At 36.5% G+C, this 27916-nt stretch overlaps 6 protein-coding genes and 2 long non-coding RNA genes across 16 annotated transcripts; 3 read left to right on the plus strand and 5 right to left on the minus strand.

The window, feature by feature from the left end:
* Positions 1 to 5271: 5271 nt before the first annotated feature.
* Positions 5272 to 6640, plus strand: LOC136778452 (uncharacterized). 4 transcript variants are annotated; one of them, XR_010823422.1, is made up of 4 exons: positions 5272 to 5430; positions 5534 to 5691; positions 5758 to 6187; positions 6257 to 6640. It is a non-coding gene; the product is annotated as an uncharacterized lncRNA (long non-coding RNA). The 4 variants fall into 4 exon arrangements; XR_010823425.1 differs by having other exon boundaries at positions 5286 to 5393; XR_010823424.1 differs by having other exon boundaries at positions 5332 to 5457.
* A 3965-nt stretch (positions 6641 to 10605) lies between these two features.
* On the minus strand, positions 10606 to 11974 carry LOC136778453 (uncharacterized). 4 transcript variants are annotated; one of them, XR_010823426.1, is made up of 4 exons: positions 11816 to 11974; positions 11555 to 11712; positions 11059 to 11488; positions 10606 to 10989 (listed from the first exon to the last, which is right to left on the minus strand). It is a non-coding gene; the product is annotated as an uncharacterized lncRNA (long non-coding RNA). The 4 variants fall into 4 exon arrangements; XR_010823429.1 differs by having other exon boundaries at positions 11853 to 11960; XR_010823428.1 differs by having other exon boundaries at positions 11789 to 11914.
* A 151-nt stretch (positions 11975 to 12125) lies between these two features.
* On the plus strand, positions 12126 to 13338 carry Fkbp12 (peptidyl-prolyl cis-trans isomerase Fkbp12). 2 transcript variants are annotated; one of them, XM_066734995.1, is made up of 5 exons: positions 12126 to 12208; positions 12327 to 12462; positions 12697 to 12744; positions 12839 to 13025; positions 13103 to 13338. In XM_066734995.1, exons 2-5 carry the CDS (start codon positions 12426 to 12428, stop codon positions 13158 to 13160), a joined length of 330 nt encoding a protein of 109 aa, XP_066591092.1. In that variant the 5' UTR covers positions 12126 to 12208; positions 12327 to 12425; the 3' UTR covers positions 13161 to 13338. The 2 variants fall into 2 exon arrangements, with proteins under 2 accessions (XP_066591092.1, XP_066591091.1); XM_066734994.1 differs by lacking the exon at positions 12126 to 12208 and having other exon boundaries at positions 12215 to 12462.
* Positions 13339 to 13500: 162 nt separating this feature from the next.
* stmA (Protein EFR3 homolog stmA) lies at positions 13501 to 18595 on the minus strand. 2 transcript variants are annotated; one of them, XM_066734991.1, is made up of 11 exons: positions 18238 to 18595; positions 17181 to 17257; positions 16995 to 17110; positions 16618 to 16780; positions 16139 to 16398; positions 15447 to 16077; positions 15208 to 15380; positions 14776 to 15136; positions 14508 to 14707; positions 14181 to 14439; positions 13501 to 14051 (listed from the first exon to the last, which is right to left on the minus strand). In XM_066734991.1, exons 1-11 carry the CDS (start codon positions 18317 to 18319, stop codon positions 13899 to 13901), a joined length of 2475 nt encoding a protein of 824 aa, XP_066591088.1. In that variant the 5' UTR covers positions 18320 to 18595; the 3' UTR covers positions 13501 to 13898. The 2 variants fall into 2 exon arrangements, with proteins under 2 accessions (XP_066591088.1, XP_066591090.1); XM_066734993.1 differs by lacking the exon at positions 18238 to 18595 and adding an exon at positions 17392 to 17540 and having other exon boundaries at positions 13503 to 14051.
* Positions 18596 to 20234: 1639 nt separating this feature from the next.
* Positions 20235 to 21387, plus strand: LOC136778678 (tabserin-like). The gene is made up of 5 exons (XM_066735775.1): positions 20235 to 20265; positions 20307 to 20414; positions 20503 to 20807; positions 20886 to 21131; positions 21220 to 21387. The coding sequence occupies exons 1-5, from the start codon at positions 20235 to 20237 to the stop codon at positions 21367 to 21369; spliced, it is 840 nt and encodes a 279-aa protein (XP_066591872.1). The 3' UTR covers positions 21370 to 21387.
* Positions 21388 to 21882: 495 nt separating this feature from the next.
* Positions 21883 to 22887, minus strand: LOC136778679 (chymotrypsin-2-like). Its single transcript, XM_066735776.1, has 4 exons — positions 22833 to 22887; positions 22410 to 22747; positions 22094 to 22339; positions 21883 to 22029 (listed from the first exon to the last, which is right to left on the minus strand). Exons 1-4 carry the CDS (start codon positions 22885 to 22887, stop codon positions 21883 to 21885), a joined length of 786 nt encoding a protein of 261 aa, XP_066591873.1.
* A 1506-nt stretch (positions 22888 to 24393) lies between these two features.
* On the minus strand, positions 24394 to 25739 carry LOC136778680 (chymotrypsin-1-like). The gene is made up of 6 exons (XM_066735777.1): positions 25685 to 25739; positions 25277 to 25605; positions 24956 to 25204; positions 24766 to 24867; positions 24681 to 24717; positions 24394 to 24572 (listed from the first exon to the last, which is right to left on the minus strand). The coding sequence occupies exons 1-6, from the start codon at positions 25737 to 25739 to the stop codon at positions 24394 to 24396; spliced, it is 951 nt and encodes a 316-aa protein (XP_066591874.1).
* A 198-nt stretch (positions 25740 to 25937) lies between these two features.
* Positions 25938 to 27397, minus strand: LOC136778681 (chymotrypsin-2-like). The gene is made up of 6 exons (XM_066735779.1): positions 27289 to 27397; positions 27134 to 27225; positions 26717 to 27030; positions 26387 to 26641; positions 26177 to 26319; positions 25938 to 25983 (listed from the first exon to the last, which is right to left on the minus strand). The coding sequence occupies exons 2-6, from the start codon at positions 27189 to 27191 to the stop codon at positions 25938 to 25940; spliced, it is 816 nt and encodes a 271-aa protein (XP_066591876.1). The 5' UTR covers positions 27192 to 27225; positions 27289 to 27397.
* Positions 27398 to 27916: the final 519 nt, after the last annotated feature.

A 27916-nucleotide genomic window follows, 5' to 3' on the forward strand; every position in this document is an offset into this window, starting at 1 on the left:
TCTTTTTAACGTACACTACCGGGACAACCGCACTACGCGACGAGCAGTTCACGACTGACACTACAGACTCGGATTTTTAAAGCAGCTGTGCGCTACGCGATTTCTTTTTAACGTACACTACGCAGGAGAACCGCACTACGCGACGAGCAGTTCACAACTGTCATTACAAATTCTGATTTTTAAATCAGCAGTGCGCTACGAGATTTCTTTTTAACGAACGCTACGCGAGAGAACCGCACTACGCGACGAGCACTTCACAACTGACACTTCGAGACTTGGATTTTTAAAGCAGCTGTGCGCTACGAGATTTCTTTTTAACGAACACTACGCGAGATAACCGCACTACGCGACGAGCACTTCACAACTGACACTTCGAGACTCGTATATTTAAATCAGCAGTGCGCTACGCGATTTCTTTTTAACGAACACTACCGGAACAACCGCACTACGCGACGAGCAGTTCACGACTGACACTACAGACTCGGATTTTTAAAGCAGCTGTGCGCTACGCGATTTCTTTTTAACGTACACTACGCGAGAGAACCGCACTACGCGACGAGCACTTCACAACTGACACTTCGAGACTCGTATTTTTAAAGTAGCATTACGCTACGCGATTTCCTTTAAACGTACACTACGCGGGAGAACCGCACTACGCGACGAGCAGCTCACGACTGACACTTCAGACTCGGATTTTTAAAGCAGCTGTGCGCTACGCGATTTCTTTTTAACGTACACTACGCAGGAGAACCGCACTACGCGACGAGCAGTTCACAACTGTCATTACAAATTCTGATTTTTAAATCAGCATTGCGCTACGCGATTTCTTTTTAACGTACACTACGCAGGAGAACCGCACTACGCGACGAGCAGTTCACGACTGACACTACAGACTCGGATTTTTAAATCAGCAGTGCGCTACGCGATATCTTTTTAACGTACACTACCGGGACAACCGCACTACGCGACGAGCAGTTCACGACTGACACTACAGACTCGGATTTTTAAAGCAGCTGTGCGCTACGCGATTTCTTTTTAACGTACACTACGCAGGAGAACCGCACTACGCGACGAGCAGTTCACAACTGTCATTACAAATTCTGATTTTTAAATCAGCAGTGCGCTACGCGATTTCTTTTTAACGTAAACTACGCAGGAGAACCGCACTACGCGACGAGCAGTTCACGACTGACACTACAGACTCGGATTTTTAAATTAGCAGTGCGCTACGCTATTTCATTTAAACGTACACTACGCGGGAGAACCGCACTACGCGATGAGCAGTTCGCGACTATCACTACAGATTCTGATTTTTAAATCAGCACTACGCGACGCGATTTCTTTTTAACGTACACTACCGGGACAACCGCACTACGCGACGAGCAGTTCACGACTGACACTACAGACTCGGATTTTTAAAGCAGCTGTGCGCTACGCGATTTCTTTTTAACGAACACTACGCGAGAGAACCGCACTACGCGATGAGCACTTCACAACTGACACTTCGAGACTCGTATTTTTAAAGTAGCAGTGCGCTACGCGATTTCCTTTAAACGTACACTACGCGGGAGAACCGCACTACGCGACGAGCAGCTCACGACTGACACTACAGACTCGGATTCTTAAATCAGCAGTGCGCTACGAGATTTCTTTTTAACGAACACTACGCGAGAGAACCGCACTACACGACGAGCACTTCACAACTGACACTTCGAGACTCGTATATTTAAATCAGCAGTGCGCTACGCGATTTCTTTTTAACGTACACTACCGGGACAGCCGCACTACGCGACGAGCAGTTCACGACTGACACTACAGACTCGGATTTTTAAAGCAGCTGTGCGCTACGCGATTTCTTTTTAACGTACACTACGCAGAAGAACCGCACTACGCGACGAGCAGTTCACAACTGTCATTACAAATTCTGATTTTTAAATCAGCAGTGCGCTACGCGATTTCTTTTTAACGTACACTACGCAGGAGAACCGCACTACGCGACGAGCAGTTCACGACTGACACTACAGACTCGGATTTTTAAAGTAGCAGTGCGCTACGCGATTTCATTTAAACGTACACTACGCGGGAGAACCGCACTACGCGATGAGCAGTTCACGACTATCACTACAGATTCTGATTTTTAAATCAGCACTACGCGACGCGATTTCTTTTTAACGTACACTACCGGGACAACCGCACTACGCGACGAGCAGTTCACGACTGACACTACAGACTCGGATTTTTAAAGTAGCAGTGCGCTACGCGATTTCTTTTAAACGTACACTACGCGGGAGAACCGCACTGCGCGACGAACACTTATCCATTGACACTTCGAAACTCGGATTTTTCAAACGGCATTTCGTGACGCGAGTTTTATTTTAAGGTATACTACTCTGGAAATCCGCACTCCACGACGAGCACTTATCGACTGAAACTACGAGACTCGGATTTTTCAAACGACACTCCTCGACGTGAAATTTTTAAACGCGCTCTCTCACTCTTTAGTGAAGTCGCTAACCGTAACAGAAATAAATTATTGCATGTAATTTTATAGAGTTAATTTTAATTTATTTAACTTTAATATATTTAAAGTAAAACTGGCAGGCTTTAACAGTCTTTGAGGCTTCTGTCTTTATTCGCTGCAGCACTCACACACACATACACAATAGACACGCTCCGCACTGACTGTAGTCACAAATTTTCTATTTATTACGCGAATTACACACAGATAAAAGCTTTTATTTTCATCACACACTGCATTCATTAATATATATTCTATTAAAATATCCCAACTGCATTACTTAAATTTCCCTCTTGACATAATTAAATATGCGGAAATTATATAGAAAAGTTAAGTTTAATTTTTAAACAATTTATGGTCACCAATGCCGAATACTTATAATTGCACAACACTATTAAAAAATTTTAACCAGAATTTTAAATTTATTTAGAAATTAATAATAATTAATAAAATCTTAAATAAATTTAAATTGTTTGTATAAAAATAATAAAAGCTAATTAAATTTATTTAAATTTTATAAAACGCGGCACAATTTTATTAATATTATAAAATAAATAGCTCATATGTGATGAAAATAAAACATTAAATTATTTTTAATCGCGACTAATTTAAACTAAATGTCAGTACTCAGTGGTTACGAAAAACTACAACGCGGGATCCACTGACGACCGGTACGCGGATAATGGATAACTGAGTTGATGTACCCGCTACGCGAGAGGGCTATGCGGAACTGGTATCGCTTATTGTGGGCGGGTTAATTAGCAATCGCACCTGATTGGTTGCAATTTGAGATATTCCGCAAATCAGTTGCGATTGCTATCGGTATGAGTAGGATCTCTTTCACCAACTTTTAAAATGATTATTTTGCCAAGCACGGATTGACTATTTGTTCGAAAATACTTATGCTAATACATTGCAATGTTAACAATTTTATATCATATGGCAAATTTAGCCTTTTAAAAGCCAGTGAAAAAGAATCTTAACGAGTAGTACCTGTCCCGGATGGTATTTTTTTGAAGCGCGAGTTTCAGTTTATCTATCAAATTTCCGCGTATGAGTTGTCAGTAAATCGCGCTGTTTCTTTTTATAATCACTGACATTTATTTCGCATTAGTCGCGATTAAAAATAATGTAGTGTTTTATTTTCATCAAATACGTGCTATTTTATTATTATGTTAATAAAATTTTACCGCTCTTTAATAAATCTATGTAAATTTAATTAAAATAAATTATTTTGTTATAGTTTAATTAATTTTAAGTAAATTTTCATTCATTATTATTGATTTTATATAATACAATAATTTAATGGAATACTGTATGTGATGAAAATAAAAGCTTTCATTTGTAAAAGAAGTATAATAATTAGAAAACTCGTAAAAATTGTCAGTGTGCAGCACACGCGTGTGCGTGTTTAGTGCTTGCACGATTAAAAGTAGAAGACTCAAGGACTCTCTTAACCCATAATTCTCATCATTTTATTTTGAAGTTAAATGAACTATAAAATGAACTCACTACAGTTTAATAAAATAATATTTGTTATACATTAGACGATCTTATTCTAAAATGAATGCACGTTTAAAAATTCCACGCCGTGTAGTGACATTTAAAAAATTCGTGTCGCGTAGTGCCGTTTAAAAATAATTCTTTTGTAAGTGAATATCGTCATTATATATGCTGTTTTGCAATTAATTTACAATAAAAAAATGTAGTTAATAAATATTTTAAAACATCTGCGTTGTTATAATAAATGATGTTCTGTTAAACAAATGTCTGCATTTATACTATTTATAGTTCCCGCTTACATCTGACGTGTATAACAAAATTTACCGAGCTCAGACGAAGTTTTTTATAAGTTTTTTTAATAGTGTATAGACACTGTGGAAAATTTATCGCCGTCTTTGAAATTCGTAGAGAAAGTACGAAGTGAAGTTAACTGAAAGGTCGCCGAATCAATTTCCTATGGTGTATGTAGTGCACAGTGGGAATTCAGTGGAAAATTGAATCGTGTGTGGTTCAGCTAGCTTCACTCTGTAATTTAACATGGAAAATGATTACTATACACTATAGCTGAAAGCACACACGATTCAATTTATAGTTGTAGTATATACATACGAACGAAGCAAGCGAGTGAGTTAGGTGCGCGAAGTAAAAGCGCTGGTCTTTTTAATGCGATTCCTAAAAGCATCGAAAAATTATGGGAAAGCCATACCTGGCGATTACTGTACAGTCGGAAATTCAATGCTAGCAACTTAAAAAATTGGAGTTAAAAAAGCAGTTTTCGCACCAGATAAAGAGCAGTTATTCTTGAAAATAAGTCATCTTGAAATAATTACTCCAACCTTTATTCAGATCATTTAACTTTTCAACTGCCCGGCATGAAAACTGATTTTTTAACTTCTATTTTTTAAGTTGTTAGCATTGAATTTCCGACTGTACCGTTGGCGGTTGGCCCTAAACGAACGCGCATGTTTCCTCACTTTCCTTTTTTCTCTCAAAAATGTCCACTGGTGGAAACAATGGTTGCGTTTCAAATTTTAAGCGCTAAGGTAGCGCTATATCATGATTGGTCAGTTGAATCAATTTGACCAATCATGACACGTATCTTACCTAGCGCTACCGTAGCGCTAAAGTTTTGAAACGCAGCCAATGCCCTCTATAGAGAGCGACTAGAGAGCATACGGGTTTTATCCTAACAGAGAAGCATAGGAGATTCGTGTTAGTTGACTATAGAGCCGTGGAGCATGGAATCCGAGAGCCCTCATTGGTCAATTCCGTGTAGTGCCAACATAAAATAGGTCGTTGCCAACAGATTTTGTCTCTAATGCTTCTCGTAAGTGGAAATAGCAGAAATGTCAAAAAAGTGAGGTTACTAAAGGTAAAAGTAAATATTAATGAAGGGATAATAATAAAGGGTATGTGACAGTAAAAATAAATATGATGTAAAGTCAACTTTAATGTTCAATGTATTAAATAATATTGATTAAGTGTTTTTTAATGTTCAGTTATCTGTTGTAGTGAAATTAAGAGGCTTCGCTTTAGATATGAATGGAGCGAGGAACCTGAAGAAGATGATTAAAGTAAAGTTTCAAGCGATGGAACTAAGAATTTTGAAGGATATGATATTGTTACGAGACCTCAATTCCTGAACAATTTTTCATTGGTGGTAGAAAACAGTAAGTTGAACCACATAATTTAATTTGTTATATTTTGTAAGTCATAATATAATAAAATGATTGCAGGTAGACTGTAGATTATAATTCCAAGTTTTGCTAATTGCGGCAAAGGTTTTTTGATAAATGTGCAGAAGGAAGAGTGATTTCGATTGCAGCTGCAACGATGCATTACAATAGTTGCAGGGATGTATACAATTTCTATTATCACAATTAATAGTATTTATTATGTAGTTTGTTTCAACCATTAAAGAGAGGCATATTGTATTTAAAGCTACGTAAACTAATTAAGATTATAATTTTGTACATTTACTAAAACACATATTCTTTTACAGAGCCATAGCTGGAAGGTACATGAGCTTTTTATCAAGATTCTATGGATTCAGCGGCTTATGATGATTCAGTATAAGAGGTTTATACTCTGGATGTGGGATGCAACAATTTTCATGTTTGGAATACATCAATTCCTGGCTGCAGTAAACTTTGTATTGGCAATTGTGTAAGTATAATAAATATTTTGAAAAATAATTAAATATAATATTACAAAATCTCTCACTTCTCTTTACAGTTATTTTTGAGTTTTCCCTGACTTGATGAAGCACACAGGATGAAGCTAAAGAAGCTATGGTACAAGCTAGGACAGAGCAATAACATTTGTACATACAATTTCTCAATAGACGTTCCATGAAGAAGCTCTGATTTTTAGATCTGTAGGATTATTTGCCAGTATAAACTTCTACCATAATTGATTATAATTTTCATATTACATTGTACACAAGCTTACAAGATGAAATTAATTAATGTAGTTGCTCACTATCTAACTAAGATAAATGTACTTAAGAATTATAATACTATTACTGAATCAATGATTTGTCATCTGTAATTTTGATTCATCAATTTAATTTGTAAAAGATATGTTTGTAACTATATAAATAAATAATAATTTCATGAATTTAATTAAAACATTCTTTATATTATAATAGCTGTAAAACAACCGATTCATTCATAGAGGGGGGGGGGGGGGAGTTCTCTCAAACAAAAATCCTACAATTAATTATAATAATGGGTTTTTATTTTTAAATCTTACAAAATACACACGGATATTCACTCAGAATACAATAATTACTCTATGTTTTAATTACTCATATTCATACAAGTAAATTAAGCGCATATTCTTCGTCCACGCAAAATCTCATTCCTCTCATGATTTCCATTTGCGATTTATTTCCATTTGCTCTTTTCCAAAAGTTACAGACACTCTATTGACTCACATTCAAATCAAATGATACATTTTTTTTTTTTTTTTTTTTTTTTACGCTGGAGGGAATCCGTTGAGGACTGAGTGCAGGAGTCTTCTCTTTCCTGCTGTGCCGTCTTCGCTAGCATGTTTTCAGTCTATAAAACGAAGACTTGATCTAAGCAGAAAGAGACATACCTGCTAAACCACTCCAGCGGCATGCAAGCTCTACACAGCCATGTCGTATCACGATATTACCATGTAGGGCCGCGCCGGTCGCTATGAATCGCGCCTTCCTTTCTCAATTCTTATTCTAATCTCGATCAAAAATTTGCAATTAAAGATATTGCTCGAAGAGGCCTCCAGCAACTGCATAACAAAGCTCTATTCGCTTTTCAAAACAGTGTAATACATTCTGCAGTTCTGTGGGTGTAATACTCTCGCACAACGCAATGATGTTCTCCTTTAGCTGCTCTACGGTCTCCATCTCCATATTGTACAGCTGGTTTTTTATGATTCCCCATATTCCAAAATCTAGAGGTGCTAGATCAGGGGATCTAGGAGGCCATTCAATTGGACCATTTTTCCCAATCCATCTCCCAGGATATTTCTGGTTCAAATATTGGGTAACAACTCTAGCTGTGTGGGGTGGAGCTCCGTCTTGCTGGAATGTTATCAATTCCGCCTAAAATGTAAAATGAAGTAGCAGAATATTATTAGAAGCTTCATTCCTTAAAATAATGCGTATTTTAAGAATTTATAAAGAAAATTACATTGGTGGCCACGCTTTGGACTCTTACGTTAACTTCATCTGTTAGCATCTGCAAATACTTATTGGCGTTTAAGTTACCCTCGATGAATATCGGGCCGATTATTTTATCCCCTAAAATGCCCAGCCAAACATTAAGTTTCTGCTGGTATTGCGTATGGGATTCGATATATTCATGAGGGTTTTCTTTTGACCAGACTCTCGTATTTTGAATGTTTGGGGCGTGGACCAACACAAACGTGGATTCGTCCGAGAATAAGATATTCTTCGTAAAATTGCAGTCAAAGTCCGTTTTCTCCATTATAATTTTACAGAAAGTATGTCTCCTTTCGTAATCGGCCTCTTTCAATTCCTGGCATCGAAAAATTTTGTACGCACGAAACTTTTCTTTTTTAAGAGTCTTATGAACCGAAAAAATAGAGACTCCGGTTTCCCTACTGATGCTAGAGAGTGATTGACGGGGATTATTGGTGACCGAATCTTCTATACGGTTTTTAACACTATCAGACAATGCTCTTGCTGGTCGTTTATGCTTTACGTGGGTACGATCCAAGCAACCGGTCTCCTCAAATTTCTTAATCAATTTTATAACCATACTGCTGTTTGGTGCCGGACGGTTTGGAAATTCCCTCTGGAATAAATCTTTAATATCCCTTGAGGATCTACCACCGTAATACCACTTGACTATTTGTATTTTTTCATTTACATTCATTTTACACAACTGAAAGTTCCAATAATTTATTAATTTTATACAGAGATATAAAGAAATTCATTCATTTTTAGCTTGAACATATTGTAATCTTAATAGTGTAATACTTACATAGCAATTTTCCTAATTTTATTAATAACTATTTGACAACAATTCGGTATAACCACGAAAATGATCGAAGATAAACAAATGAAAAAACGTGTGTGTTCTGTGTGTTTGTGTGCTTGGTGCAGGATTCGTTTTTTCATTTGTTTATCTTCGATCATTTTCGTGGTTATACCGAATTGTTGTCAAATAGTTATTAATAAAATTAGGAAAATTGCTATGTAAGTATTACACTATTAAGATTACAATATGTTCAAGCTAAAAATGAATGAATTTCTTTATATCTCTGTATAAAATTAATAAATTATTGGAACTTTCAGTTGTGTAAAATGAATGTAAATGAAAAAATACAAATAGTCAAGTGGTATTACGGTGGTAGATCCTCAAGGGATATTAAAGATTTATTCCAGAGGGAATTTCCAAACCGTCCGGCACCAAACAGCAGTATGGTTATAAAATTGATTAAGAAATTTGAGGAGACCGGTTGCTTGGATCGTACCCACGTAAAGCATAAACGACCAGCAAGAGCATTGTCTGATAGTGTTAAAAACCGTATAGAAGATTCGGTCACCAATAATCCCCGTCAATCACTCTCTAGCATCAGTAGGGAAACCGGAGTCTCTATTTTTTCGGTTCATAAGACTCTTAAAAAAGAAAAGTTTCGTGCGTACAAAATTTTTCGATGCCAGGAATTGAAAGAGGCCGATTACGAAAGGAGACATACTTTCTGTAAAATTATAATGGAGAAAACGGACTTTGACTGCAATTTTACGAAGAATATCTTATTCTCGGACGAATCCACGTTTGTGTTGGTCCACGCCCCAAACATTCAAAATACGAGAGTCTGGTCAAAAGAAAACCCTCATGAATATATCGAATCCCATACGCAATACCAGCAGAAACTTAATGTTTGGCTGGGCATTTTAGGGGATAAAATAATCGGCCCGATATTCATCGAGGGTAACTTAAACGCCAATAAGTATTTGCAGATGCTAACAGATGAAGTTAACGTAAGAGTCCAAAGCGTGGCCACCAATGTAATTTTCTTTATAAATTCTTAAAATACGCATTATTTTAAGGAATGAAGCTTCTAATAATATTCTGCTACTTCATTTTACATTTTAGGCGGAATTGATAACATTCCAGCAAGACGGAGCTCCACCCCACACAGCTAGAGTTGTTACCCAATATTTGAACCAGAAATATCCTGGGAGATGGATTGGGAAAAATGGTCCAATTGAATGGCCTCCTAGATCCCCTGATCTAGCACCTCTAGATTTTGGAATATGGGGAATCATAAAAAACCAGCTGTACAATATGGAGATGGAGACCGTAGAGCAGCTAAAGGAGAACATCATTGCGTTGTGCGAGAGTATTACACCCACAGAACTGCAGAATGTATTACACTGTTTTGAAAAGCGAATAGAGCTTTGTTATGCAGTTGCTGGAGGCCTCTTCGAGCAATATCTTTAATTGCAAATTTTTGATCGAGATTAGAATAAGAATTGAGAAAGGAAGGCGCGATTCATAGCGACCGGCGCGGCCCTACATGGTAATATCGTGATACGACATGGCTGTGTAGAGCTTGCATGCCGCTGGAGTGGTTTAGCAGGTATGTCTCTTTCTGCTTAGATCAAGTCTTCGTTTTATAGACTGAAAACATGCTAGCGAAGACGGCACAGCAGGAAAGAGAAGACTCCTGCACTCAGTCCTCAACGGATTCCCTCCAGCGTAAAAAAAAAAAAAAAAAAAAAAAAATGTATCATTTGATTTGAATGTGAGTCAATAGAGTGTCTGTAACTTTTGGAAAAGAGCAAATGGAAATAAATCGCAAATGGAAATCATGAGAGGAATGAGATTTTGCGTGGACGAAGAATATGCGCTTAATTTACTTGTATGAATATGAGTAATTAAAACATAGAGTAATTATTGTATTCTGAGTGAATATCCGTGTGTATTTTGTAAGATTTAAAAATAAAAACCCATTATTATAATTAATTGTAGGATTTTTGTTTGAGAGAACTCCCCCCCCCCCCCCCTCTATGAATGAATCGGTTGTTTTACAGCTATTATAATATAAAGAATGTTTTAATTAAATTCATGAAATTATTATTTATTTATATAGTTACAAACATATCTTTTACAAATTAAATTGATGAATCAAAATTACAGATGACAAATCATTGATTCAGTAATAGTATTATAATTCTTAAGTACATTTATCTTAGTTAGATAGTGAGCAACTACATTAATTAATTTCATCTTGTAAGCTTGTGTACAATGTAATATGAAAATTATAATCAATTATGGTAGAAGTTTATACTGGCAAATAATCCTACAGATCTAAAAATCAGAGCTTCTTCATGGAACGTCTATTGAGAAATTGTATGTACAAATGTTATTGCTCTGTCCTAGCTTGTACCATAGCTTCTTTAGCTTCATCCTGTGTGCTTCATCAAGTCAGGGAAAACTCAAAAATAACTGTAAAGAGAAGTGAGAGATTTTGTAATATTATATTTAATTATTTTTCAAAATATTTATTATACTTACACAATTGCCAATACAAAGTTTACTGCAGCCAGGAATTGATGTATTCCAAACATGAAAATTGTTGCATCCCACATCCAGAGTATAAACCTCTTATACTGAATCATCATAAGCCGCTGAATCCATAGAATCTTGATAAAAAGCTCATGTACCTTCCAGCTATGGCTCTGTAAAAGAATATGTGTTTTAGTAAATGTACAAAATTATAATCTTAATTAGTTTACGTAGCTTTAAATACAATATGCCTCTCTTTAATGGTTGAAACAAACTACATAATAAATACTATTAATTGTGATAATAGAAATTGTATACATCCCTGCAACTATTGTAATGCATCGTTGCAGCTGCAATCGAAATCACTCTTCCTTCTGCACATTTATCAAAAAACCTTTGCCGCAATTAGCAAAACTTGGAATTATAATCTACAGTCTACCTGCAATCATTTTATTATATTATGACTTACAAAATATAACAAATTAAATTATGTGGTTCAACTTACTGTTTTCTACCACCAATGAAAAATTGTTCAGGAATTGAGGTCTCGTAACAATATCATATCCTTCAAAATTCTTAGTTCCATCGCTTGAAACTTTACTTTAATCATCTTCTTCAGGTTCCTCGCTCCATTCATATCTAAAGCGAAGCCTCTTAATTTCACTACAACAGATAACTGAACATTAAAAAACACTTAATCAATATTATTTAATACATTGAACATTAAAGTTGACTTTACATCATATTTATTTTTACTGTCACATACCCTTTATTATTATCCCTTCATTAATATTTACTTTTACCTTTAGTAACCTCACTTTTTTGACATTTCTGCTATTTCCACTTACGAGAAGCATTAGAGACAAAATCTGTTGGCAACGACCTATTTTATGTTGGCACTACACGGAATTGACCAATGAGGGCTCTCGGATTCCATGCTCCACGGCTCTATAGTCAACTAACACGAATCTCCTATGCTTCTCTGTTAGGATAAAACCCTGTATGAAATCGCAACTTCAAATAGGGTAAATCGGCCTAGAAAAACCCTCTAGTTTAATTCGAAATTGCAGAGTTGGCAACGCTGAACAGCAACAATTCAACCTATTTTTCAATTCACGTCATTTGTATGTAGGCTGTAGGTAGAGTCTGGGAAGGCTGGGTAAATACTACTACCACATTACTATCGTTTTCGTGCTTCGAATACTGTCGAATACTGAGAGCAACTGATAGTCAAGTAGCATTATTTATAAAACTTGTAACAATTGTCGTTCTTTTAGAAACTCCAATTATCAGAACGTGCCCCTTGGCCTAAAGCAACAGATTTTCCATTAGTTTCTCTTAAAGAAAATCAACTTTTACAAGTAAAAGCACGCATCATGGGCGTGGATGTAGAGGTTCTCTCTCCCGGCAATGGTAATTATTTCTTTTGATGGATTTTCAATCTTGTATTTAAATTATATCTAAAGTGTTAACATTTTCGTTAGCTCTTTGTCTCGGTCTCTTGTGATTGCCCTTATGAGATTTTTTTAAATTCATTTATAAATTTACGCTTTTTTTTACCATTTTTGTTTCTGTATTCGATATGGATTCGCAAAATTGCGACGAATCTATCGATATGTATAAGCTAATATCAAACCTCATTTATAGGCCAAACGTATCCAAAGACAGGGCAAACTGTAGTCGTTCATTATACCGGTAAGGTTTTTCAAAAAGTTTTGTGATTTTTGAAATGATGAATTGTAAGAAAAATAAAGTAGAATGATTGTCGCTTTTTGTATATGATGAATAGGTACTCTCAGCAATGGAACGAAATTTGACTCCAGCAGAGATAGAGGTGTACCTTTTAAATTTAAAATTGGCAAGGGAGAAGTGATTGAAGGTTGGGACCAAGGAGTAGCTCAAATGAGTGTGGGTGAACGTGCTAGGTTAACCTGTTCACCTGATTTTGCCTATGGTAGTCGAGGACATCCTGGAATATATCCTTTAATACTATATTAAAGTATTTCTTTTTAGCTATAACTAAAAACATATATTCTCCTTAATTAATACACACTATTCCACCAAATGCGACTCTTATCTTTGATGTGGAGCTACTGAAGGTGGAGCCTTGAATTGTCACTAAAGTTACAACAATCAACCAAATTCAACAAAATACTTAACAAATAAATACAAATTTCAATATATTATGTTAAGTAGCTAATATTCAGATTGCACCTTTAATCTATATAACTGTGTCCATTTCATTTACTACTTTTCATAAAACTATTAAACTTTGTACAAAACCTTCAATAGTAAAAGTTTTTTTTATATCATCACACATAGCAGTGTTTTATTTTTATTAAAATAAATTTATGAAACAATTTTTTTTATAACTATTTATTAACACAGTACAATGTTTTCATAAATAAAGAGATTTAAAATATTAACATTATATAAGCAGAAAACTTTATTGTACAATATTTGTTACTTTACATTAACACTGTGACATTAGTCAACCATCATAAAGTTTCAACAATAAATAATAAAATGTCATATACAGAAGAAATACTATTTTTTAATTAAAATGCACATTTTGTAATTTAATACGAGTCAATGATGGAAACTAATATACATGTACATACAAATATCCTGGAATAAGCCCATCCAAAAATGTCTCTTGAGTTATAAATGTATGATATAAGTTTTATATATGAATATAAGTTCTTCAAATTAAGATTGCTTAAGTTTTGTGCAAAATTCAGTAAATTTTTAACTACTTTCAAGGATTAAACTGTACTTTTGAGAAAAAGAAACTTTCTAAATTTAAGAAAGAAAATAGATATCCTAGGAAGCAGTGACTAATAATAGGTTTAGTAGACAAACAATTCGGGAAAATGAATTTCATAAGCTGGTGTTTGTGTTGGTTTAGCGTCTGTCGGTGGGCCTCCAGGTTGAATTGAATTTCTCGGATCAACGGATAGAGAATTAAATATTTCCGATAATTTACTCTGGAGAACGTCATGCTGAAAGCGTACAGCTGATCGATCACCTAATTTATTCTTTTTTAATACGTTCGCTGCCCATAGCACTCATAAGTGTTATGGGCAATGAATGCGTTAATAATTTTATTAGATCTGCGATTTTATGCTTACCTTAGGCTGAGTTTTAGATACAAGGTCTTGGAATGGTGCATTTCTAAAGAATTCCGACAGCTGCATTCTTTTTTCTGTTTCGATCGCTTGATTGTTATTATTATTCTCTGTCAAGATTCTTTTCATACTCTCAAATGTTAGTTCCTCTCCAGGCAATTTTCTTTGCACGCCCGGAGATGAACCACCACTATCTAATTCCGCTGCGCCGGAGTTAATATCTGCTAGTGAATTTCGTCCAGCACTTTCAACCCATGAATGCCTGAAATAAATTTCCAGTTTAATTTTTACTTACTTTCTTGCTATAGAATTCAAAAAACTGTTAATTACCTATGCTGTAGAGAATTGCTATTGTATCCAGATCCTTGATGCCATTTGCCACTATCAAGTCCAACGCTTTTTAAGCATTCACTGACTACTGTTTGATCTACTAACAGTGTTTGTGGAATTTTTAAAGATAGGCCACTTTCGTAATGTGATTTTAAATCGGGCAATAGATGCGGAGCTTCTTTGCATCTTGCTTCTATAATCTATGTAAGAAAAAAGAAAAAATGTTATATGTTCTGATTCACAGGGTATAGAGGTGTATATTTTTTACCTTATTAGCATAATCCATAAGAGACGTTATACTGCACACATAAGAAATTAATGTCAATAGACTAATGACCACTGCGTGAATATTAAACTTTAAGAAAATATTTATTTGTCCACTCGTTAAAGCTAGATCCTGAAGGCTTAATACCAATCGTAATAACTCAAGAACCGTTTCTTCTGATGCAAGCTCAACTGCAAGCAATGCCAATGTCGTGTAAATAGCTTCCAAGTTATCCACGGTATTACTGCTCAGCTCCAGAGACTCATATAATGCTAAATAAATTTCTGGCCCGTGCTTACGAATAAATATGACATCTGGCCTTGGTGTTTTTTCAACAGCCAGATCAAGCTTCTCAAGATTCACACTGTGGAAAACAATATATTATAAATAGAAAAAGAATATTAATGAAGCTTTTACGATGAATGAACTATTTACGTTGGCTTAGCAAGTTTCATTATGTTTCGGTGTCTGTCAATTAACGCGTGGAAAATTTTTTGAACAAGAAGCCGCATTTCTGCATCAGCCGCCAAGGACATCCTTAACAATGGCTCCAAAAAGCTTGGAGGGAATGTGTTGTTGAAGCGAATTGCTTGATATTTTGTTCCAACCTAAAAGAATAATTATAAGGGAATAAAAAGAAAAGGCTGGACAGTCGAGGGCGTGATGTTGCTTACTTTTAATAATGATTTCAGCAGGATACTCTGCAGCAATACATCTCCTTTGCCTACTGATACTAAACGATCTGGTTGACTGTAAGGTACTTTGCTCATAATAAACATCATTATTTCTATCTTTTGATAATCTGGAAGATGATTTGTAAATTCTCCGAGGGCATTTATCAAAGCTTCTTGATACAATTGTTCATCACTGCTAGACGACTGATTTCTAGTTACACTAACACGTAGATGGGATAGCAAAGAGTTTATAATTTCCAAGACAGATGGACCAACACTTTCTCCAGCAGCAATTGAGATTATTTTCGATAAAGTGTCCGCTATGCTTGTTCTAATCTTCGGCGAAGACTTGGAATGATCGTCCAAATGAGTCATTAAAGCTTCAACTACTGTATAGGAATACTGTGATTGAATGGAAAACATGATAATTCTAAATGTATGAATAGCAAAGTAATTTGGGACCCATAACTGATGGTTATCTAAATGCCTCAAAACTGGTCTGATAACGCATCTGATATGTCCGAAGGATGCGCGCCCGACTAGTTCGCGCATACAAGTTTCGGCAAATTGTGGTGGATCTGACCTTTCTTCTGTAGGACTATCAGGAGTTGCATTCTCTTTATTAGCATATCTACAAAAATATTGACAATAATAGATTATAATTAAGATTGGATTAGTCTCTATTAACCAACCTTGCATTTTGCATGTTGTAAAGAAGGGAAGGTACAATTTTATCCATATGAACTGGCTCCCAAATATTTTCCACTAATTCATCTGAAAGAGTTTTTCTAACAACACCCTGCAATCCTTGAATACCAGCCAAACGAATTTGTTTACGTACAGTCATGTCGTCATTATTGGAGTGGCACATGGCAGAGTACTTTGATACAAAGAAATCATAACGTGTGTGATAAGACGGCGTGTCCTCTTCGATGTTGGCAAATCTAACAAACTGGAAGAAGTCAACATTTTGTGCAACTTAAATAAAAGATATGGTAGCCTTTAGACGTTTGTAAACTTCACAACTTTTGTAGCAAATAATTGTGCAAGCATTTCTATTGTGATTTATTATCTTAAATTATAAAAGACATTAGGTAATTTTTTTGAAATAATGTTAGAAAGGAAAGGGTGATAGAATGTAATCTTAAGTTGTATCATTATTCTTACTTACAGATTGTGTGGCTAAAATTTGTAGTTGAGGATCCGTAGATTCAAGTAATTTTTGTACCATTTTTAGAAAGCTTTCAACAAATAAGTTTAATGTTTGAGCATGACAAGCCACAAGGAGCTGATCCATAGCTTCCATAGCAATGACCACAAATCCATTTCTTCTCCTATAAAAAATGATATATGAAATAAATGCAAAATTCAGTTACAATTGCATAATAGATGATCTAGGAATAATTTGTCTTTATATAATCTTCTTGTTCGTGTAATAGATGAAACTAGTGTAATTATATGCAATTAAAATTTAAACTATGCAAGATAAATACAAATGTTTCTCTAGCACGCACTGGCATAGAAGAATTTTTTGCTGAGGATAATTACCTATAGATATCCCTGGAAGCTCTTTGAAATAAGTATTCCCCAATTCTATCTAATTTCTCAGGACTACTTAAAGAATAAAAGGTCAACTTCTCCATATTATTTTTAACCAGTCCATCCTATTAATATAATAAAATAATAATTAATTTCCATGAGATAATATATAATTAATTTATTAAATGAACCTACTTGTGGATTTACTGGGAAAATATTGTCAACTAATCTTTTATATCTTGGCCGTAAGGCTGAACAGCACCAGCAGCAACCTGATGACAGAAATAGAATGCCTGGTTAATTAAATGTTTTGCTACAGTAATGACTCAGAGGTACTGTTGATCTATAAGCACATTTCTTTAAACTAATGAGTAATTAATGAAATTCTATAAAAATATTAATTTACCAAACATTTTAAATAGAGATAATCTTCAAAAGCACACTCGATCAATTTATTAGCAACGTTATTATTAGTCTGCTGATGTGCATTTACGACACATGCATCTAACAGCGGCAATCATCTGTTCTGATCTGCTCTGCTCCTCAAACTTCTCAAAGCCAGTGAGACTGTGAGTGAGACAGCTGAAGCTGAGGCAGTGAACAATCAAAGTGACACAGTCATACACATGCTTATATGAAAACTGTCTGACAGTAAATGTGGCCTTGTCTAGGTCGGTCGGAGAGGAGTAAGGGGAACAAAAGCGCACGCGCCGCAGCCCACTACACGTGTGTCGCGCTGCGATTTTACCGATCGAGTATCATTTTACGAAAAATAGTACGTGCGCCCGTTAAAAGATGGCAGCAGCTACTCGTGAGCGCAGTTTTTAAAATTTAAAATCCATTAAAAAATTACGCGCATTTTACATTAACGCCTTAGAATGAAATTTACAAGCGCTGATAATAAAAACTAAACCAAATTTACTATTACAGCTGATTTAACAAATTCAAAGAAGCTGGACGAAGAGAGAATAAAAATTAGAAGCCATAAACAAAGAGCGTAAGCATTATTAATAATCATAGAAACTACATCATTACTACCGAAATATTTTCAAAAGGCTCTTCTACAGCCTTGATACATCCGCAATTGCTAAAGGTCTTCGCAAATCGATTTAGTCCATTAAACCTAATTGGCACGAGGTTTTCGGTAGGCAGGAAAGTAAATCGATAGCGTGTAAAAGTTCGTACGTCGGATGAGAGAGAAAAAGCTGATGAATTTGGTGAATAGCACGGAATGCAGGAAGATTTCACTTACATCCTGGATCGGTGCACTTACGCACGACCGACTCAAAGACTTCCGGTGTCTCGGCCTCGAGGCAGCATCTGATCAATGCCATGGTAACGCGAAAGAAAATTGGTCGACTCTCTCTAGTTTAGCACTGTTATCATCGACGTTGCAGGAAATGTTTGAGGTCTGTCAGGTTGTCACGGCACTTGGTGGCTTCGGAAACAAAGTTTCATGGCTTCTCGCGTAGCTCGGGCCGCTCGCTCGGGTAGGTCCACTTTCATTCGTGAAACGGACAGAGCAAGAGAGGGTGGAGGAGAGATGTCGAGGGTAGAAAGCTATTACGTAGGTGGACTAGGTTTCGCGTAGCGAAGCCGATACGCGAGACGCCCGTGTGGCCCTGGTGTTGTGTGGCCGGTGGCGCGTCCCACCGTCCCACTGACCCGCATTCCTTATCCTCTTTCCCTTGCCACGAAGGCCCGTTGGAGGGAGCGAGGAAGCGAGCGAGCGAGCGAGCCTGCGGCCTAGTGCCTTCCCAGTCCCCAGTCCGTCCCATCCCATCTCGCATCCCCGTTTTACTTTCGCTGACGTCATTGAAGGCGAGGGGCGCCTGTGCGAGACGCGTGAACCGCCGGAGATGCAAAGCATTTGAAAGGGCGCGACGCGCGTTCTACCCCCTCCCCCCCCCCCCCCCCTATCACCTTACCCTGTCACTCTTATCGCGTCAAGGTCGATCAGCCAGAGTCCCTCTCTCTCGCGCACAGCTTTTTCTAGCTGTAATTAATTCTTCCCGTGTACCAACGGTGAGCTTTTTCTCAACATTCATGCATTGTTTATCGCAGTGTGTGTGCATGCGCACGCTTGACCTACGTTATATTACACTGTGCTATATAGTCATATCGTTGGCCATCCACAGCCCTTTCCATCACTCCACGGGTACTGTTGTTCGAAGGCGTACTCGCTTTTAACAAGTACTTGAAATTTTTGCCTTTATAAACGTCTGCCCTTGACAAGTACCGAAGATCCGCTTATTCGTGTAGCTCGCAGAGCAGGTCAGTTCTGAGGCTAACCTGGGGCAGTTAAAATAATAAGAGCTCTTGGCTCCGCTTCGTTCCTGCTAATAACAGAGCTACGCTCTTCTACACTTCAAAATATTGAAACTATGCTTTAAATGCGCCTTAAATGTGCGTGAACAATCGTCCCTCTCAATTGCTTTTTATTTATTGATTTAGTTCTAAGGATCAGATAAATTGGCGCGTGCATTACTTTCAAGAACAATGGCGAACGCGACCTCTAGCATTATACACGTGACGTTATGCCTGATCCTAACGTCTCGTGCTAGACCAACTGTTTTACGAGAAACTGAGTGATCCTTATCATTGTTCGTTGGTGGTTGACCGATTTATTTGGCGGATAACATTTGGTATTCGTTGCAAAATTTTTAGTATTTTTCTTTTTTACCGAACAATCCATACGGAATATCATTGAATATTCGATTAGTCATTCATCGTTAGCTCGCGAGTCTCCCGGGAATCTAATGAAAATGCATGCAAGCATTATTCAGGTTAAACTTAAAAGGATTTTTATCCTTGTTTGGTCTGTGTCCAACCAAGAGGAGGCATATAATTTTATTGTTTGCGGCTTTTTCATGAATCCAATAATCCGAAGTAATGAATGATTCGCGGTAAGAGGCGAGCAATGTGGCAATGGGTGAGTGGGCTTGTCTCGGAGTGATCCATACGCCTGCTCGCACCAAAAACAGCGAGGATACTGCGCGAACGGATAAGTAACCGGTAACGTCATCCTTTTAACCTGCAGGCAAAAAAAAATGCTTAACATTTACGCCAATTAGTCCCAACAAACATCTCATTGCCATCAAAGTTTCCGCCCAATGTCGTTCGCCTCGCTAAAAATTGATCAAATTTAATCATGATATTTAGTTTACTAAAAAGTGCACCTGTGTAACTTTTCATTTTTATCCATCCACGAGGTAATTAACTTTCTCTTTCATTCACCGTCAGAGATAAATGAAAATAATCTGCGTAACGGACGCTGCGAGTAGATAAGAATTTCGTATAAGAAGGAAGATCAAAATTCAGGTGAGTATTATTGCAAAGTGTGGATTGTTGTGAAAGTAGGAAGAAAAATGGAAAGACTAAGTTTATTCTGTTTGTCGGTACTCCTGGTGATCGGTAACACCGCTCGGGGTTGGTTCATTAGGAATATTTATGATTATAAGGAATTCTGGTGACTTTAAAAATTTACATCCACTTATAAATGAATGGACTGTTACAGCTGAGGAGCCACTTCGCATCGTCGGTGGACGTTCGGCTGTGGAAAGTGAAATACCCTACATAGCTTCATTGAGAGTCCACAATTTCCATGTCTGTGGTGCCTCCATCATCGGCCCGCATCACGTGCTGACCGCTGCCCACTGTGTCGACCAAACTGCAGTTCCTCCTTACAAAAACTTCCACGTGTACGTAGGCTCCAACAATGTGTCCGATGGAATTCGCTACGAAATCAAGAGAATTACCAAGCATCCTAGATATACCGGTCGCCACGTAGATCTTTTTGTCAACGATATTGCAGTTATCACTGTAGGTTTCGACGATACCCCAGAGGAAAGTGTGATAAAAATTGTACAAGTTTGAGAAACGATGATATTTCTGTTGTAGCTGAAGAAAGCAGTGACGGAGAGCAAACGTGTGAAGATTATTCCCTTGGCCGACTCTCCGCCAGTCGATAACGATATTGGCTTTATCGCTGGATGGGGAATGACCTCTGTAGGATCACGTGGCGCCGAGAGACTCAAAGTCAACCTCATGAGGGTTCTAACAGCTAAGAAGTGCAGACCGTATCACGAGGGTCTTCACGATACTCAGGTGTGCGTGTTCAATCAAAAAGGAGAGGGTGCCTGCAATGTAAGAATAAAATTGTGTAATTTTTTAAATGGGAAAAGCGAGGTTTTAACAGTTTTTATTTTATTGTTTGAATATCGTTGGATTTTAGGGTGACAGTGGTGGTCCTTTCGTCGTCAAGAACAAGCTCGTTGGAATCGCCTCCTGGGTCATACCGTGCGCTCAAGGATATCCTGATGGTTTCACTTGTGTCTATTCCTTCCGTCCTTGGATTAGATCTGTACAGGCTCAGTTCCCATAAGACGTCGTATGATTTTCTGTATAATGACATCATGATTTGTGACTTTAACCAGTTTATGAATAAATATAGTACTTAATAATTTATTTGACATTCTCTTCTTTATTTACTTCCTCTCCTATATACTTTCCTCGCGTTTTATATCGAGCGTAAAGTGAGCGAGGAATTTTAAAGAATTAAACTATCCGATGAGAGAAGAAGTGGAATTTATTCCTGTATTTTAACACGTGCTGCAGGATATCATTGATATCTGTTCCTTAAGATTCTATACAGACTGATGTTGTATATTGTGACCTTGATCATTCCATTGATAAATGCATAATGAATCTACTTGGGATATTACGCCCACGTTTATTTATTTTATCTCATCCAATCTTTATTCCTGTTAGTATACTGCATATACTCTTCGAGAATACAGCAAAATTTCGTGTGATTGATATAAAACGAGTGAATAATTTATAGAGAGAAAAAAAAAACGTTTTCTTTTTATATTAATAAATATTTATTTAACTACAACTAATTTAAACTAAGTACATGATTTATGAAATTTCTCATATGATATACACTGGTGAAGACGTCTGGCACACCTTTGGCACATGGAAAACCACCGGATACCACGCCGATAATAATGTTATTATGAACCAGAGGGCTGCCACTATCACCCTAAAATTAAATATACGATATATTATGACGATCAGTCGAGGATTGCTTTTTTTCTGATACTTACGTTACAAGTACCCACTCCTACGCTCCTGTAAGTGCAGATGTGATGTGCATGTAGCTGATACGGAATGTATCGTTGACAAGTGTCGGTAGGAATCAACCTCAAATCCAATTTCCTAAGATACGTCGAGGGACTTCCGTATTCGGTTAATCCCCAACCAGTAACTTTTGCATATGTGTGGGTAGGTGGTGGACCCTGTGGTAAGCTAATGGGTCTTTGATACGCAGTGATCTGAATAGGAGCTGCGAGCTAAAACATAAGCGAAAAGTACCAGTTAATAATTGTGATAAATAATTAAATATAAATAATTCAGACTTACCTTGATCATACCGATGTCAAAATTCCATTGAGTGTTCTCTGTATTCATCGATAACTGCCTATTCCATCTAGGATGGTAATAATATTTCACTGGATAGTGACTTTGTCCACCGTAGTAATAGCTATTTGATCCAGTAATAATTCTAACGTTATTTCCACCGTACATGTCAGTAGTTAATGGATGGACACAGTGAGCCGCGGTAAGTACCATTTGATTACTAATCAGGGCCCCACCACAGAAAAACTGATTATTGTACATGATGCCTACCATATAGGGAAACTCATGATTCACTGCAACACTACCCCTATGTAGTCTCTCAGGTTCTTCGGCTAGAGTGCCTAAAAAATTATGGCGTTAGATACCTGCAGTGTGCACCTTTCCAATTAACTTAATGTCTGATTAAAATTGTAGTAAGCTTCATACCAGTGACAGCCAAGGCCAAAACGACGATAAGTAATCCAAAACTTGTACGTGCCATTATTACTTCTAATAAGCAAGCTTGAAATAAAACTGAAGAATTTATATCTAATAGCTCTTTATATAGTAGCTGTATCTCTACTACTTCAAACAAATATTTAAACTATCTTCTAATGATAGAGATAATCATTGAATTGCTGATTCTCTTCTGTATAGATGATACGGTTCATTCAAATAATATTTAGCATACGTTATTTTAATGTAAGCATAATACTCGCATGTGCAAACTTTCATTCGTATTTTATTTCGTGTTTTTAGAAAATAGTTTGAGTTTAATATTCTTATTTGTATTACTATAAAAACTGATAGTTCCAGTAATATGAACCATTCACAAAGTCAAATTTGAAACAGAACTACTTAAATTATTGAATAATTGAAAAAAAAAACAATCAATTTACATATTTCGCATAATTTGCTCATTCTGTGAAAAATAACATGTTAAAATTGTGTTAGGTACTTTTAATTATTCATTGATTCCAAATTCTACACATTTCGTATAAATTATATGCTAATTTTAATATAGAATATCTTCAGAATAAGATGAATGAAACATTTTTCTGTATCAATATTTTTTTCTAAGCTCAATATCTACTTAAGGATGTGTCGTAGTAGATATCTGCTGCATTAGTCAGACACGATCTATATTTTTAAACAAAGCAAATCCTGCTTTATGATTTAATAATTAACGCGTTGAAATATTGATGAATAACTGAAAAACAATGTAAAATAAAATTTGTTTTTATATTTGCATTGGATGCTACTTCATTACCCATATATGTTCTTGTTCCTTATAGATCTCAGATATTCTTGTAAAAAATTGTCTTTTTCTGTTGGATTTTAATTTGCGAGAAGTCATTTTAATCGTAAAAATATACTCTAAAAATTTACCATGATTAATTTTTTAATCTATTTATAGAAAAAGATAAAGATTAACTTTTATCATTTAACAATTCATATTTTTGGTAAAAAAATAGATTCATACATTTTTTTTACAAGAATATCTAAAGCCAATATAAAACAAGAACAAATACAGATATTAAAATGGCATCTGATACAAATATGAAAAAGATTTATTTTATTTAAATTGTCTTTTAATTATATTTCAGTTTATCAGTATTAATTATTCAGTCATAAGCCAGAAATTTATTTCAGATATGAAACGTGTCTGATTAGTACAGTAGATACCTAAAGTGACAATGTCTTTACTTTCTAAAGTTTAAACAATATTTCTTCAATTGTTTGTTTATTCATCATTTCTTGTTAATAGCTTCCGCGATAAGTTAAGCTATCGAAATATCGTGTAACGATGCGGAATATGAAAATTTGAATATTTTCTCGAACAAATTCATCGAATTTTGGGTATTATATAAATTCATAGAGAATATTTTTTTCAGATCCCGTGTATAACAGGAACTACCACAGTTTGTTCAAGCAATTATGTCATCATTCTTCTTCGACCTTCCCAAAAGCAGCTGTGATAATAGCAACAATCAATTAGAATAAGTCATTATATTAAGTGATAAAATAAAGAATGAAGTGGTTTTGCTCGTGTAACACAAATGAAGCGTGGTGGAGTCAAACACTCCAACTGATTTTGTTGAGAGATTAAGAAATTCACAGAAGAGTACACGACTACACTAAGACATAATATAGAAAGCTGCATTAGTTGATGAATACTTGTCTCTGCTAATAAATCAAGAAACCGTATTAGGAGGGTATAAAATTTAACGTAATATATAGTACAATATAAATAAGTTTATTTAATCTCTTATAGTATAAATATAGCAGTCATACAATACAATAATTTATATTTTTTAATCTTAAAAGTTTCCTAATAATATCGAAGTATGCCATTTATGAAATCCCTCATTTCCCAAACGTTGGTGAAGATATCTGGATAGCCCTGTGATGCACAGTTTACGCTAGCAGAAGCAATGCCTATGATCCTGTTATTGTACACCAATGGTCCTCCACTGTCCCCCTGAGAAAAGATAAGAAATATATATAAAGAATGACTAGTGCTCCTCGTGTGGATGGAAAAATACCCTAGCAGAACAATCGATGCTTACCTCGCATATGCCTTTGTAGTAATTCCTGAAGGTACAAATTTGTTTCTGTGTTACCGAATAAAGATATCTCTTACATGCTTCATTGTCCACAAGGTAGGTATCCAGTTCTCTCAATTCGTTTGGTATCTGTCTTCGCATATTCATACCACCCCATCCAATTACTTTAAGTTGGCTGTTCATAGGTGGTGGTGGACCAACGGGCAAAGCTATTTCTCTCTGCGCGTAAGAGAATCGAATGGGACTTTTCAGCTGAAACATATATAATTCCTATATGGAAAATCGATATTAAACGCATCAAAAAGTGTCGAATAAATTACTTACAAGAATCGCACCAATGTCGTACTGATAATCAAAGGATTGTCTGGAACCAGCGGAAAGACGATAGTACGGATGAACGAAGAAATATTGTGGATAGTGAACGTTACCACCGCCATTTAAATAGTTAGACCCTGAAACAACTGTTACAGTAGTACCTGGACTACGTACTGTACTGGGCTCAACACAATGGCCAGCAGTAAGAATGACCTTTGAACTGATAATGGAGCCACCACAATGATGATATCCGTTTATCCTGATCGATACTATGAATGGATATTTATAGGGTGCAGCAATCGAAGCTCCTACCAAATTTTCCGGCTCCTCAGCGTACACTGTTAAAGTGAATTTATTCAAGTTTTAAGTATTTTATTGTTAACAGTAAGGTGATTCTATAGATATAAAATCTGTTACCGCTGAGAACAGCCGCCAGAACACTTGTTAGAATGATCAAACCCTTCGCAGCCATATCTGTATATAAATGATTGATATCGAGCAAATCATTCCGTCCTTTATATATGGATTGTAGAGACTCGAACGTTTGTGCAAAAATAATTCTAGTTATCTTCAAATTTGTTCTAAGCAGGCGTTAAAACAAACCAAGCCACGTGTTAACAAATATTGACAATTTTCAGCTATGTAATACAATTGTTATATTATAAACTGGTTAGATTGAAGAGGAATCCAGAGCGAAGCTTCTCAGTACTGTGTGTCTATAAATTATGTTATAATTAAACTGTAATGATATGCTTGGTATAATCTAACGCTAGTAGAGGCGTGTCAATAACATATAGACATGGGTTATTTTCAAGAGGTTTATTGAAGGGTTTTAACACAGCAGGTGAGAGACGAACAATGTAGGAGATAGCTTTGTCGAAAATCTGAGGTTCGTGCCTGAATAATTACTTCTTGGTAATATATTTATTGAGGAATTCCAATTTTTTGTAGACGCGGGTAAAGACGTCAGGATAGCCTTGTGCGCAAGGGATACCGCCAGACACAATACCAACAAGTTCTCTATCTTGAGCCAGTGGGCTACCGCTGTCTCCCTGCAAATAAGAAAGAAGGAAAATTAGTTAAAAGAAGGATATTAAATAAATGTTACAAAACACTTACATGGCAGGTTCCACTTCCCTTAGAAAGTGAGGTACAGATTTGATCATGGGTAATATTGACATCATGGAAACTAGAATTGCATTTTTCAGTAGAGATAACAGTGAGGTCCAATTTCTGCAGCCGCCTGGACACTTCACCTTTTGGATGAGAAGTCATGCCCCATGCACTGATCGTGGCATATTCATTGACTCTTACATCTTTACTAGCCAATTTAATGGGCTGGACGTCATTGTTGAACTCAATGTCACTAGCAAGCTAGAAAAAAGTGCAATTATTAGCTAAAATAAGTTAGGAATCAATTTCAAGGTTCTTCAAGTTAATATTATTTACAATGATGACTCCAATGTCGTTCTTCCATACGTGATTCTTCGGTTCGGTGTACTTTTCGTCAATAATGACTTTGGCTAGTTTGTAGGCCTTACCACCGTAGCTAAGGCTATTGGAACCAACCACGACAGTGGTTGAGTCAAGACTTTTACCAACGAGATGTAGCAGGCAGTGACCAGCAGTGGCAATGACTCTTCGATCTATGATTGCGCCGCCGCAAAAGTGAGAATTGTGTTCCCTGATGGAGACCATATAGGGGAACTCCCTGGTGTATACGTTCCTACCGTTCACCAATTTCTCCGGCTCATCGGCAAATGCTATTTTTGAAGGGAGATAAAATTGTTTTTGTAATTTGATTAAAACAAACAAAATAAATAAAAACATTGTGCACGTTTAAACAAATAATGTCGAATTGCTTACCCAGCGCGGCAAAAGCCAAGAGACAAGCGAGCTGCATCAACACTTTTTGTCCAGCCATGTTTTACCGATCGAAGAAACTTCGAGATTGAGTGCTGTAAGGATGAGAGGATTTGAACTTATATACCTTATTAGCTTCTGTATCTCGTCTTAATTACCAGGTGTGATCGCTGATATGGTGGAGGGTGCGCGAAAGTGCAGATTAAAAATATCAATTAATTAGCATCTTTCATGCTTTATTAAACATGCACCTGGTACAATTGAAATATCTTGTAATTTGTGATTTTTCGGCGAAGAGCCGTTGTGCCCCGTTGCGTATATGGTATATCGGTACCGCGATATCGTTTGGAATAGCGATAAAAGATGATCCGCATTTTAATCGGGCTTGTACGCGGGTCAAAACAACAAGCCAGCCAAGAAAACATATGGCGACTCTGGCGATTCCCATGAGCGAGGTTAATGGCGAACAAACGTAATAATCCTGCGGCGGTGCTAGTTGTGATTCAATGAAAGAGCCGCGTGCGCCGAGCTATACACGACTCGGTGTATGTACACGCGCTACGGATTCGAATCGTATATATATCATTCATCAGATTCGATTAAGACAACTTTGAGATTCTTTCTAGATTACCCATGCGAGAATCTCAGGGTTTTCAGGTTTCGGCTTCTACGTCCCACGTGTTCTTGCCTATATATATATAAAATAGTATATATGCTCGAAGAAACAATGCAGTGGCATGGAAAGCTAAAGACATTAATGACAGTCCAGCAGCTAGGCGCAGGTAC

The sequence above is a fragment of the Prorops nasuta genome, unplaced genomic scaffold (genome assembly GCF_024137725.1).
Source record: "Prorops nasuta isolate Cenicafe-Biocafe unplaced genomic scaffold, Cenicafe_Pnas_1.2 PNAS00014, whole genome shotgun sequence".
Lineage (NCBI taxonomy): Eukaryota > Metazoa > Arthropoda > Insecta > Hymenoptera > Bethylidae > Prorops > Prorops nasuta.

Coding starts and splice junctions, on each gene's coding strand:
- stmA (XM_066734991.1), bottom strand. CDS start 18,319: ATGGCATTGATCAGATGCTGCCTCGAGGCCGAGACACCGGAAGTCTTT. Junction 16,399..16,617: donor AAATTTTAGCCACACAATCT/GTAAGTAAGAAT, acceptor GACTTCTTCCAG/TTTGTTAGATTTGCCAACAT. Junction 14,052..14,180: donor TATCTAAAACTCAGCCTAAG/GTAAGCATAAAA, acceptor GTACGCTTTCAG/CATGACGTTCTCCAGAGTAA.
- LOC136778679 (XM_066735776.1), bottom strand. CDS start 22,887: ATGGCACGTACAAGTTTTGGATTACTTATCGTCGTTTTGGCCTTGGCT. Junction 22,748..22,832: donor TTTGGCCTTGGCTGTCACTG/GTATGAAGCTTA, acceptor ATAATTTTTTAG/GCACTCTAGCCGAAGAACCT. Junction 22,030..22,093: donor TAGGAGTGGGTACTTGTAAC/GTAAGTATCAGA, acceptor ATTTAATTTTAG/GGTGATAGTGGCAGCCCTCT.
- Fkbp12 (XM_066734995.1), top strand. CDS start 12,426: ATGGGCGTGGATGTAGAGGTTCTCTCTCCCGGCAATG. Junction 12,745..12,838: donor TGTAGTCGTTCATTATACCG/GTAAGGTTTTTC, acceptor TATGATGAATAG/GTACTCTCAGCAATGGAACG. Junction 13,026..13,102: donor AGTCGAGGACATCCTGGAAT/ATATCCTTTAAT, acceptor ATTAATACACAC/TATTCCACCAAATGCGACTC.
- LOC136778681 (XM_066735779.1), bottom strand. CDS start 27,191: ATGGCTGGACAAAAAGTGTTGATGCAGCTCGCTTGTCTCTTGGCTTTT. Junction 27,031..27,133: donor CTTGGCTTTTGCCGCGCTGG/GTAAGCAATTCG, acceptor CTTCAAAAATAG/CATTTGCCGATGAGCCGGAG. Junction 25,984..26,176: donor AATAAATATATTACCAAGAA/GTAATTATTCAG, acceptor CATAATTTATAG/ACACACAGTACTGAGAAGCT.
- LOC136778678 (XM_066735775.1), top strand. CDS start 20,235: ATGAAAATAATCTGCGTAACGGACGCTGCGA. Junction 20,415..20,502: donor GATCGGTAACACCGCTCGGG/GTTGGTTCATTA, acceptor GGACTGTTACAG/CTGAGGAGCCACTTCGCATC. Junction 20,808..20,885: donor ACGATATTGCAGTTATCACT/GTAGGTTTCGAC, acceptor TTTCTGTTGTAG/CTGAAGAAAGCAGTGACGGA.
- LOC136778680 (XM_066735777.1), bottom strand. CDS start 25,739: ATGGCTGCGAAGGGTTTGATCATTCTAACAAGTGTTCTGGCGGCTGTT. Junction 25,205..25,276: donor ACGACATTGGTGCGATTCTT/GTAAGTAATTTA, acceptor TATATGTTTCAG/CTGAAAAGTCCCATTCGATT. Junction 24,718..24,765: donor ATCCAGATATCTTCACCAAC/GTTTGGGAAATG, acceptor CGATATTATTAG/GAAACTTTTAAGATTAAAAA.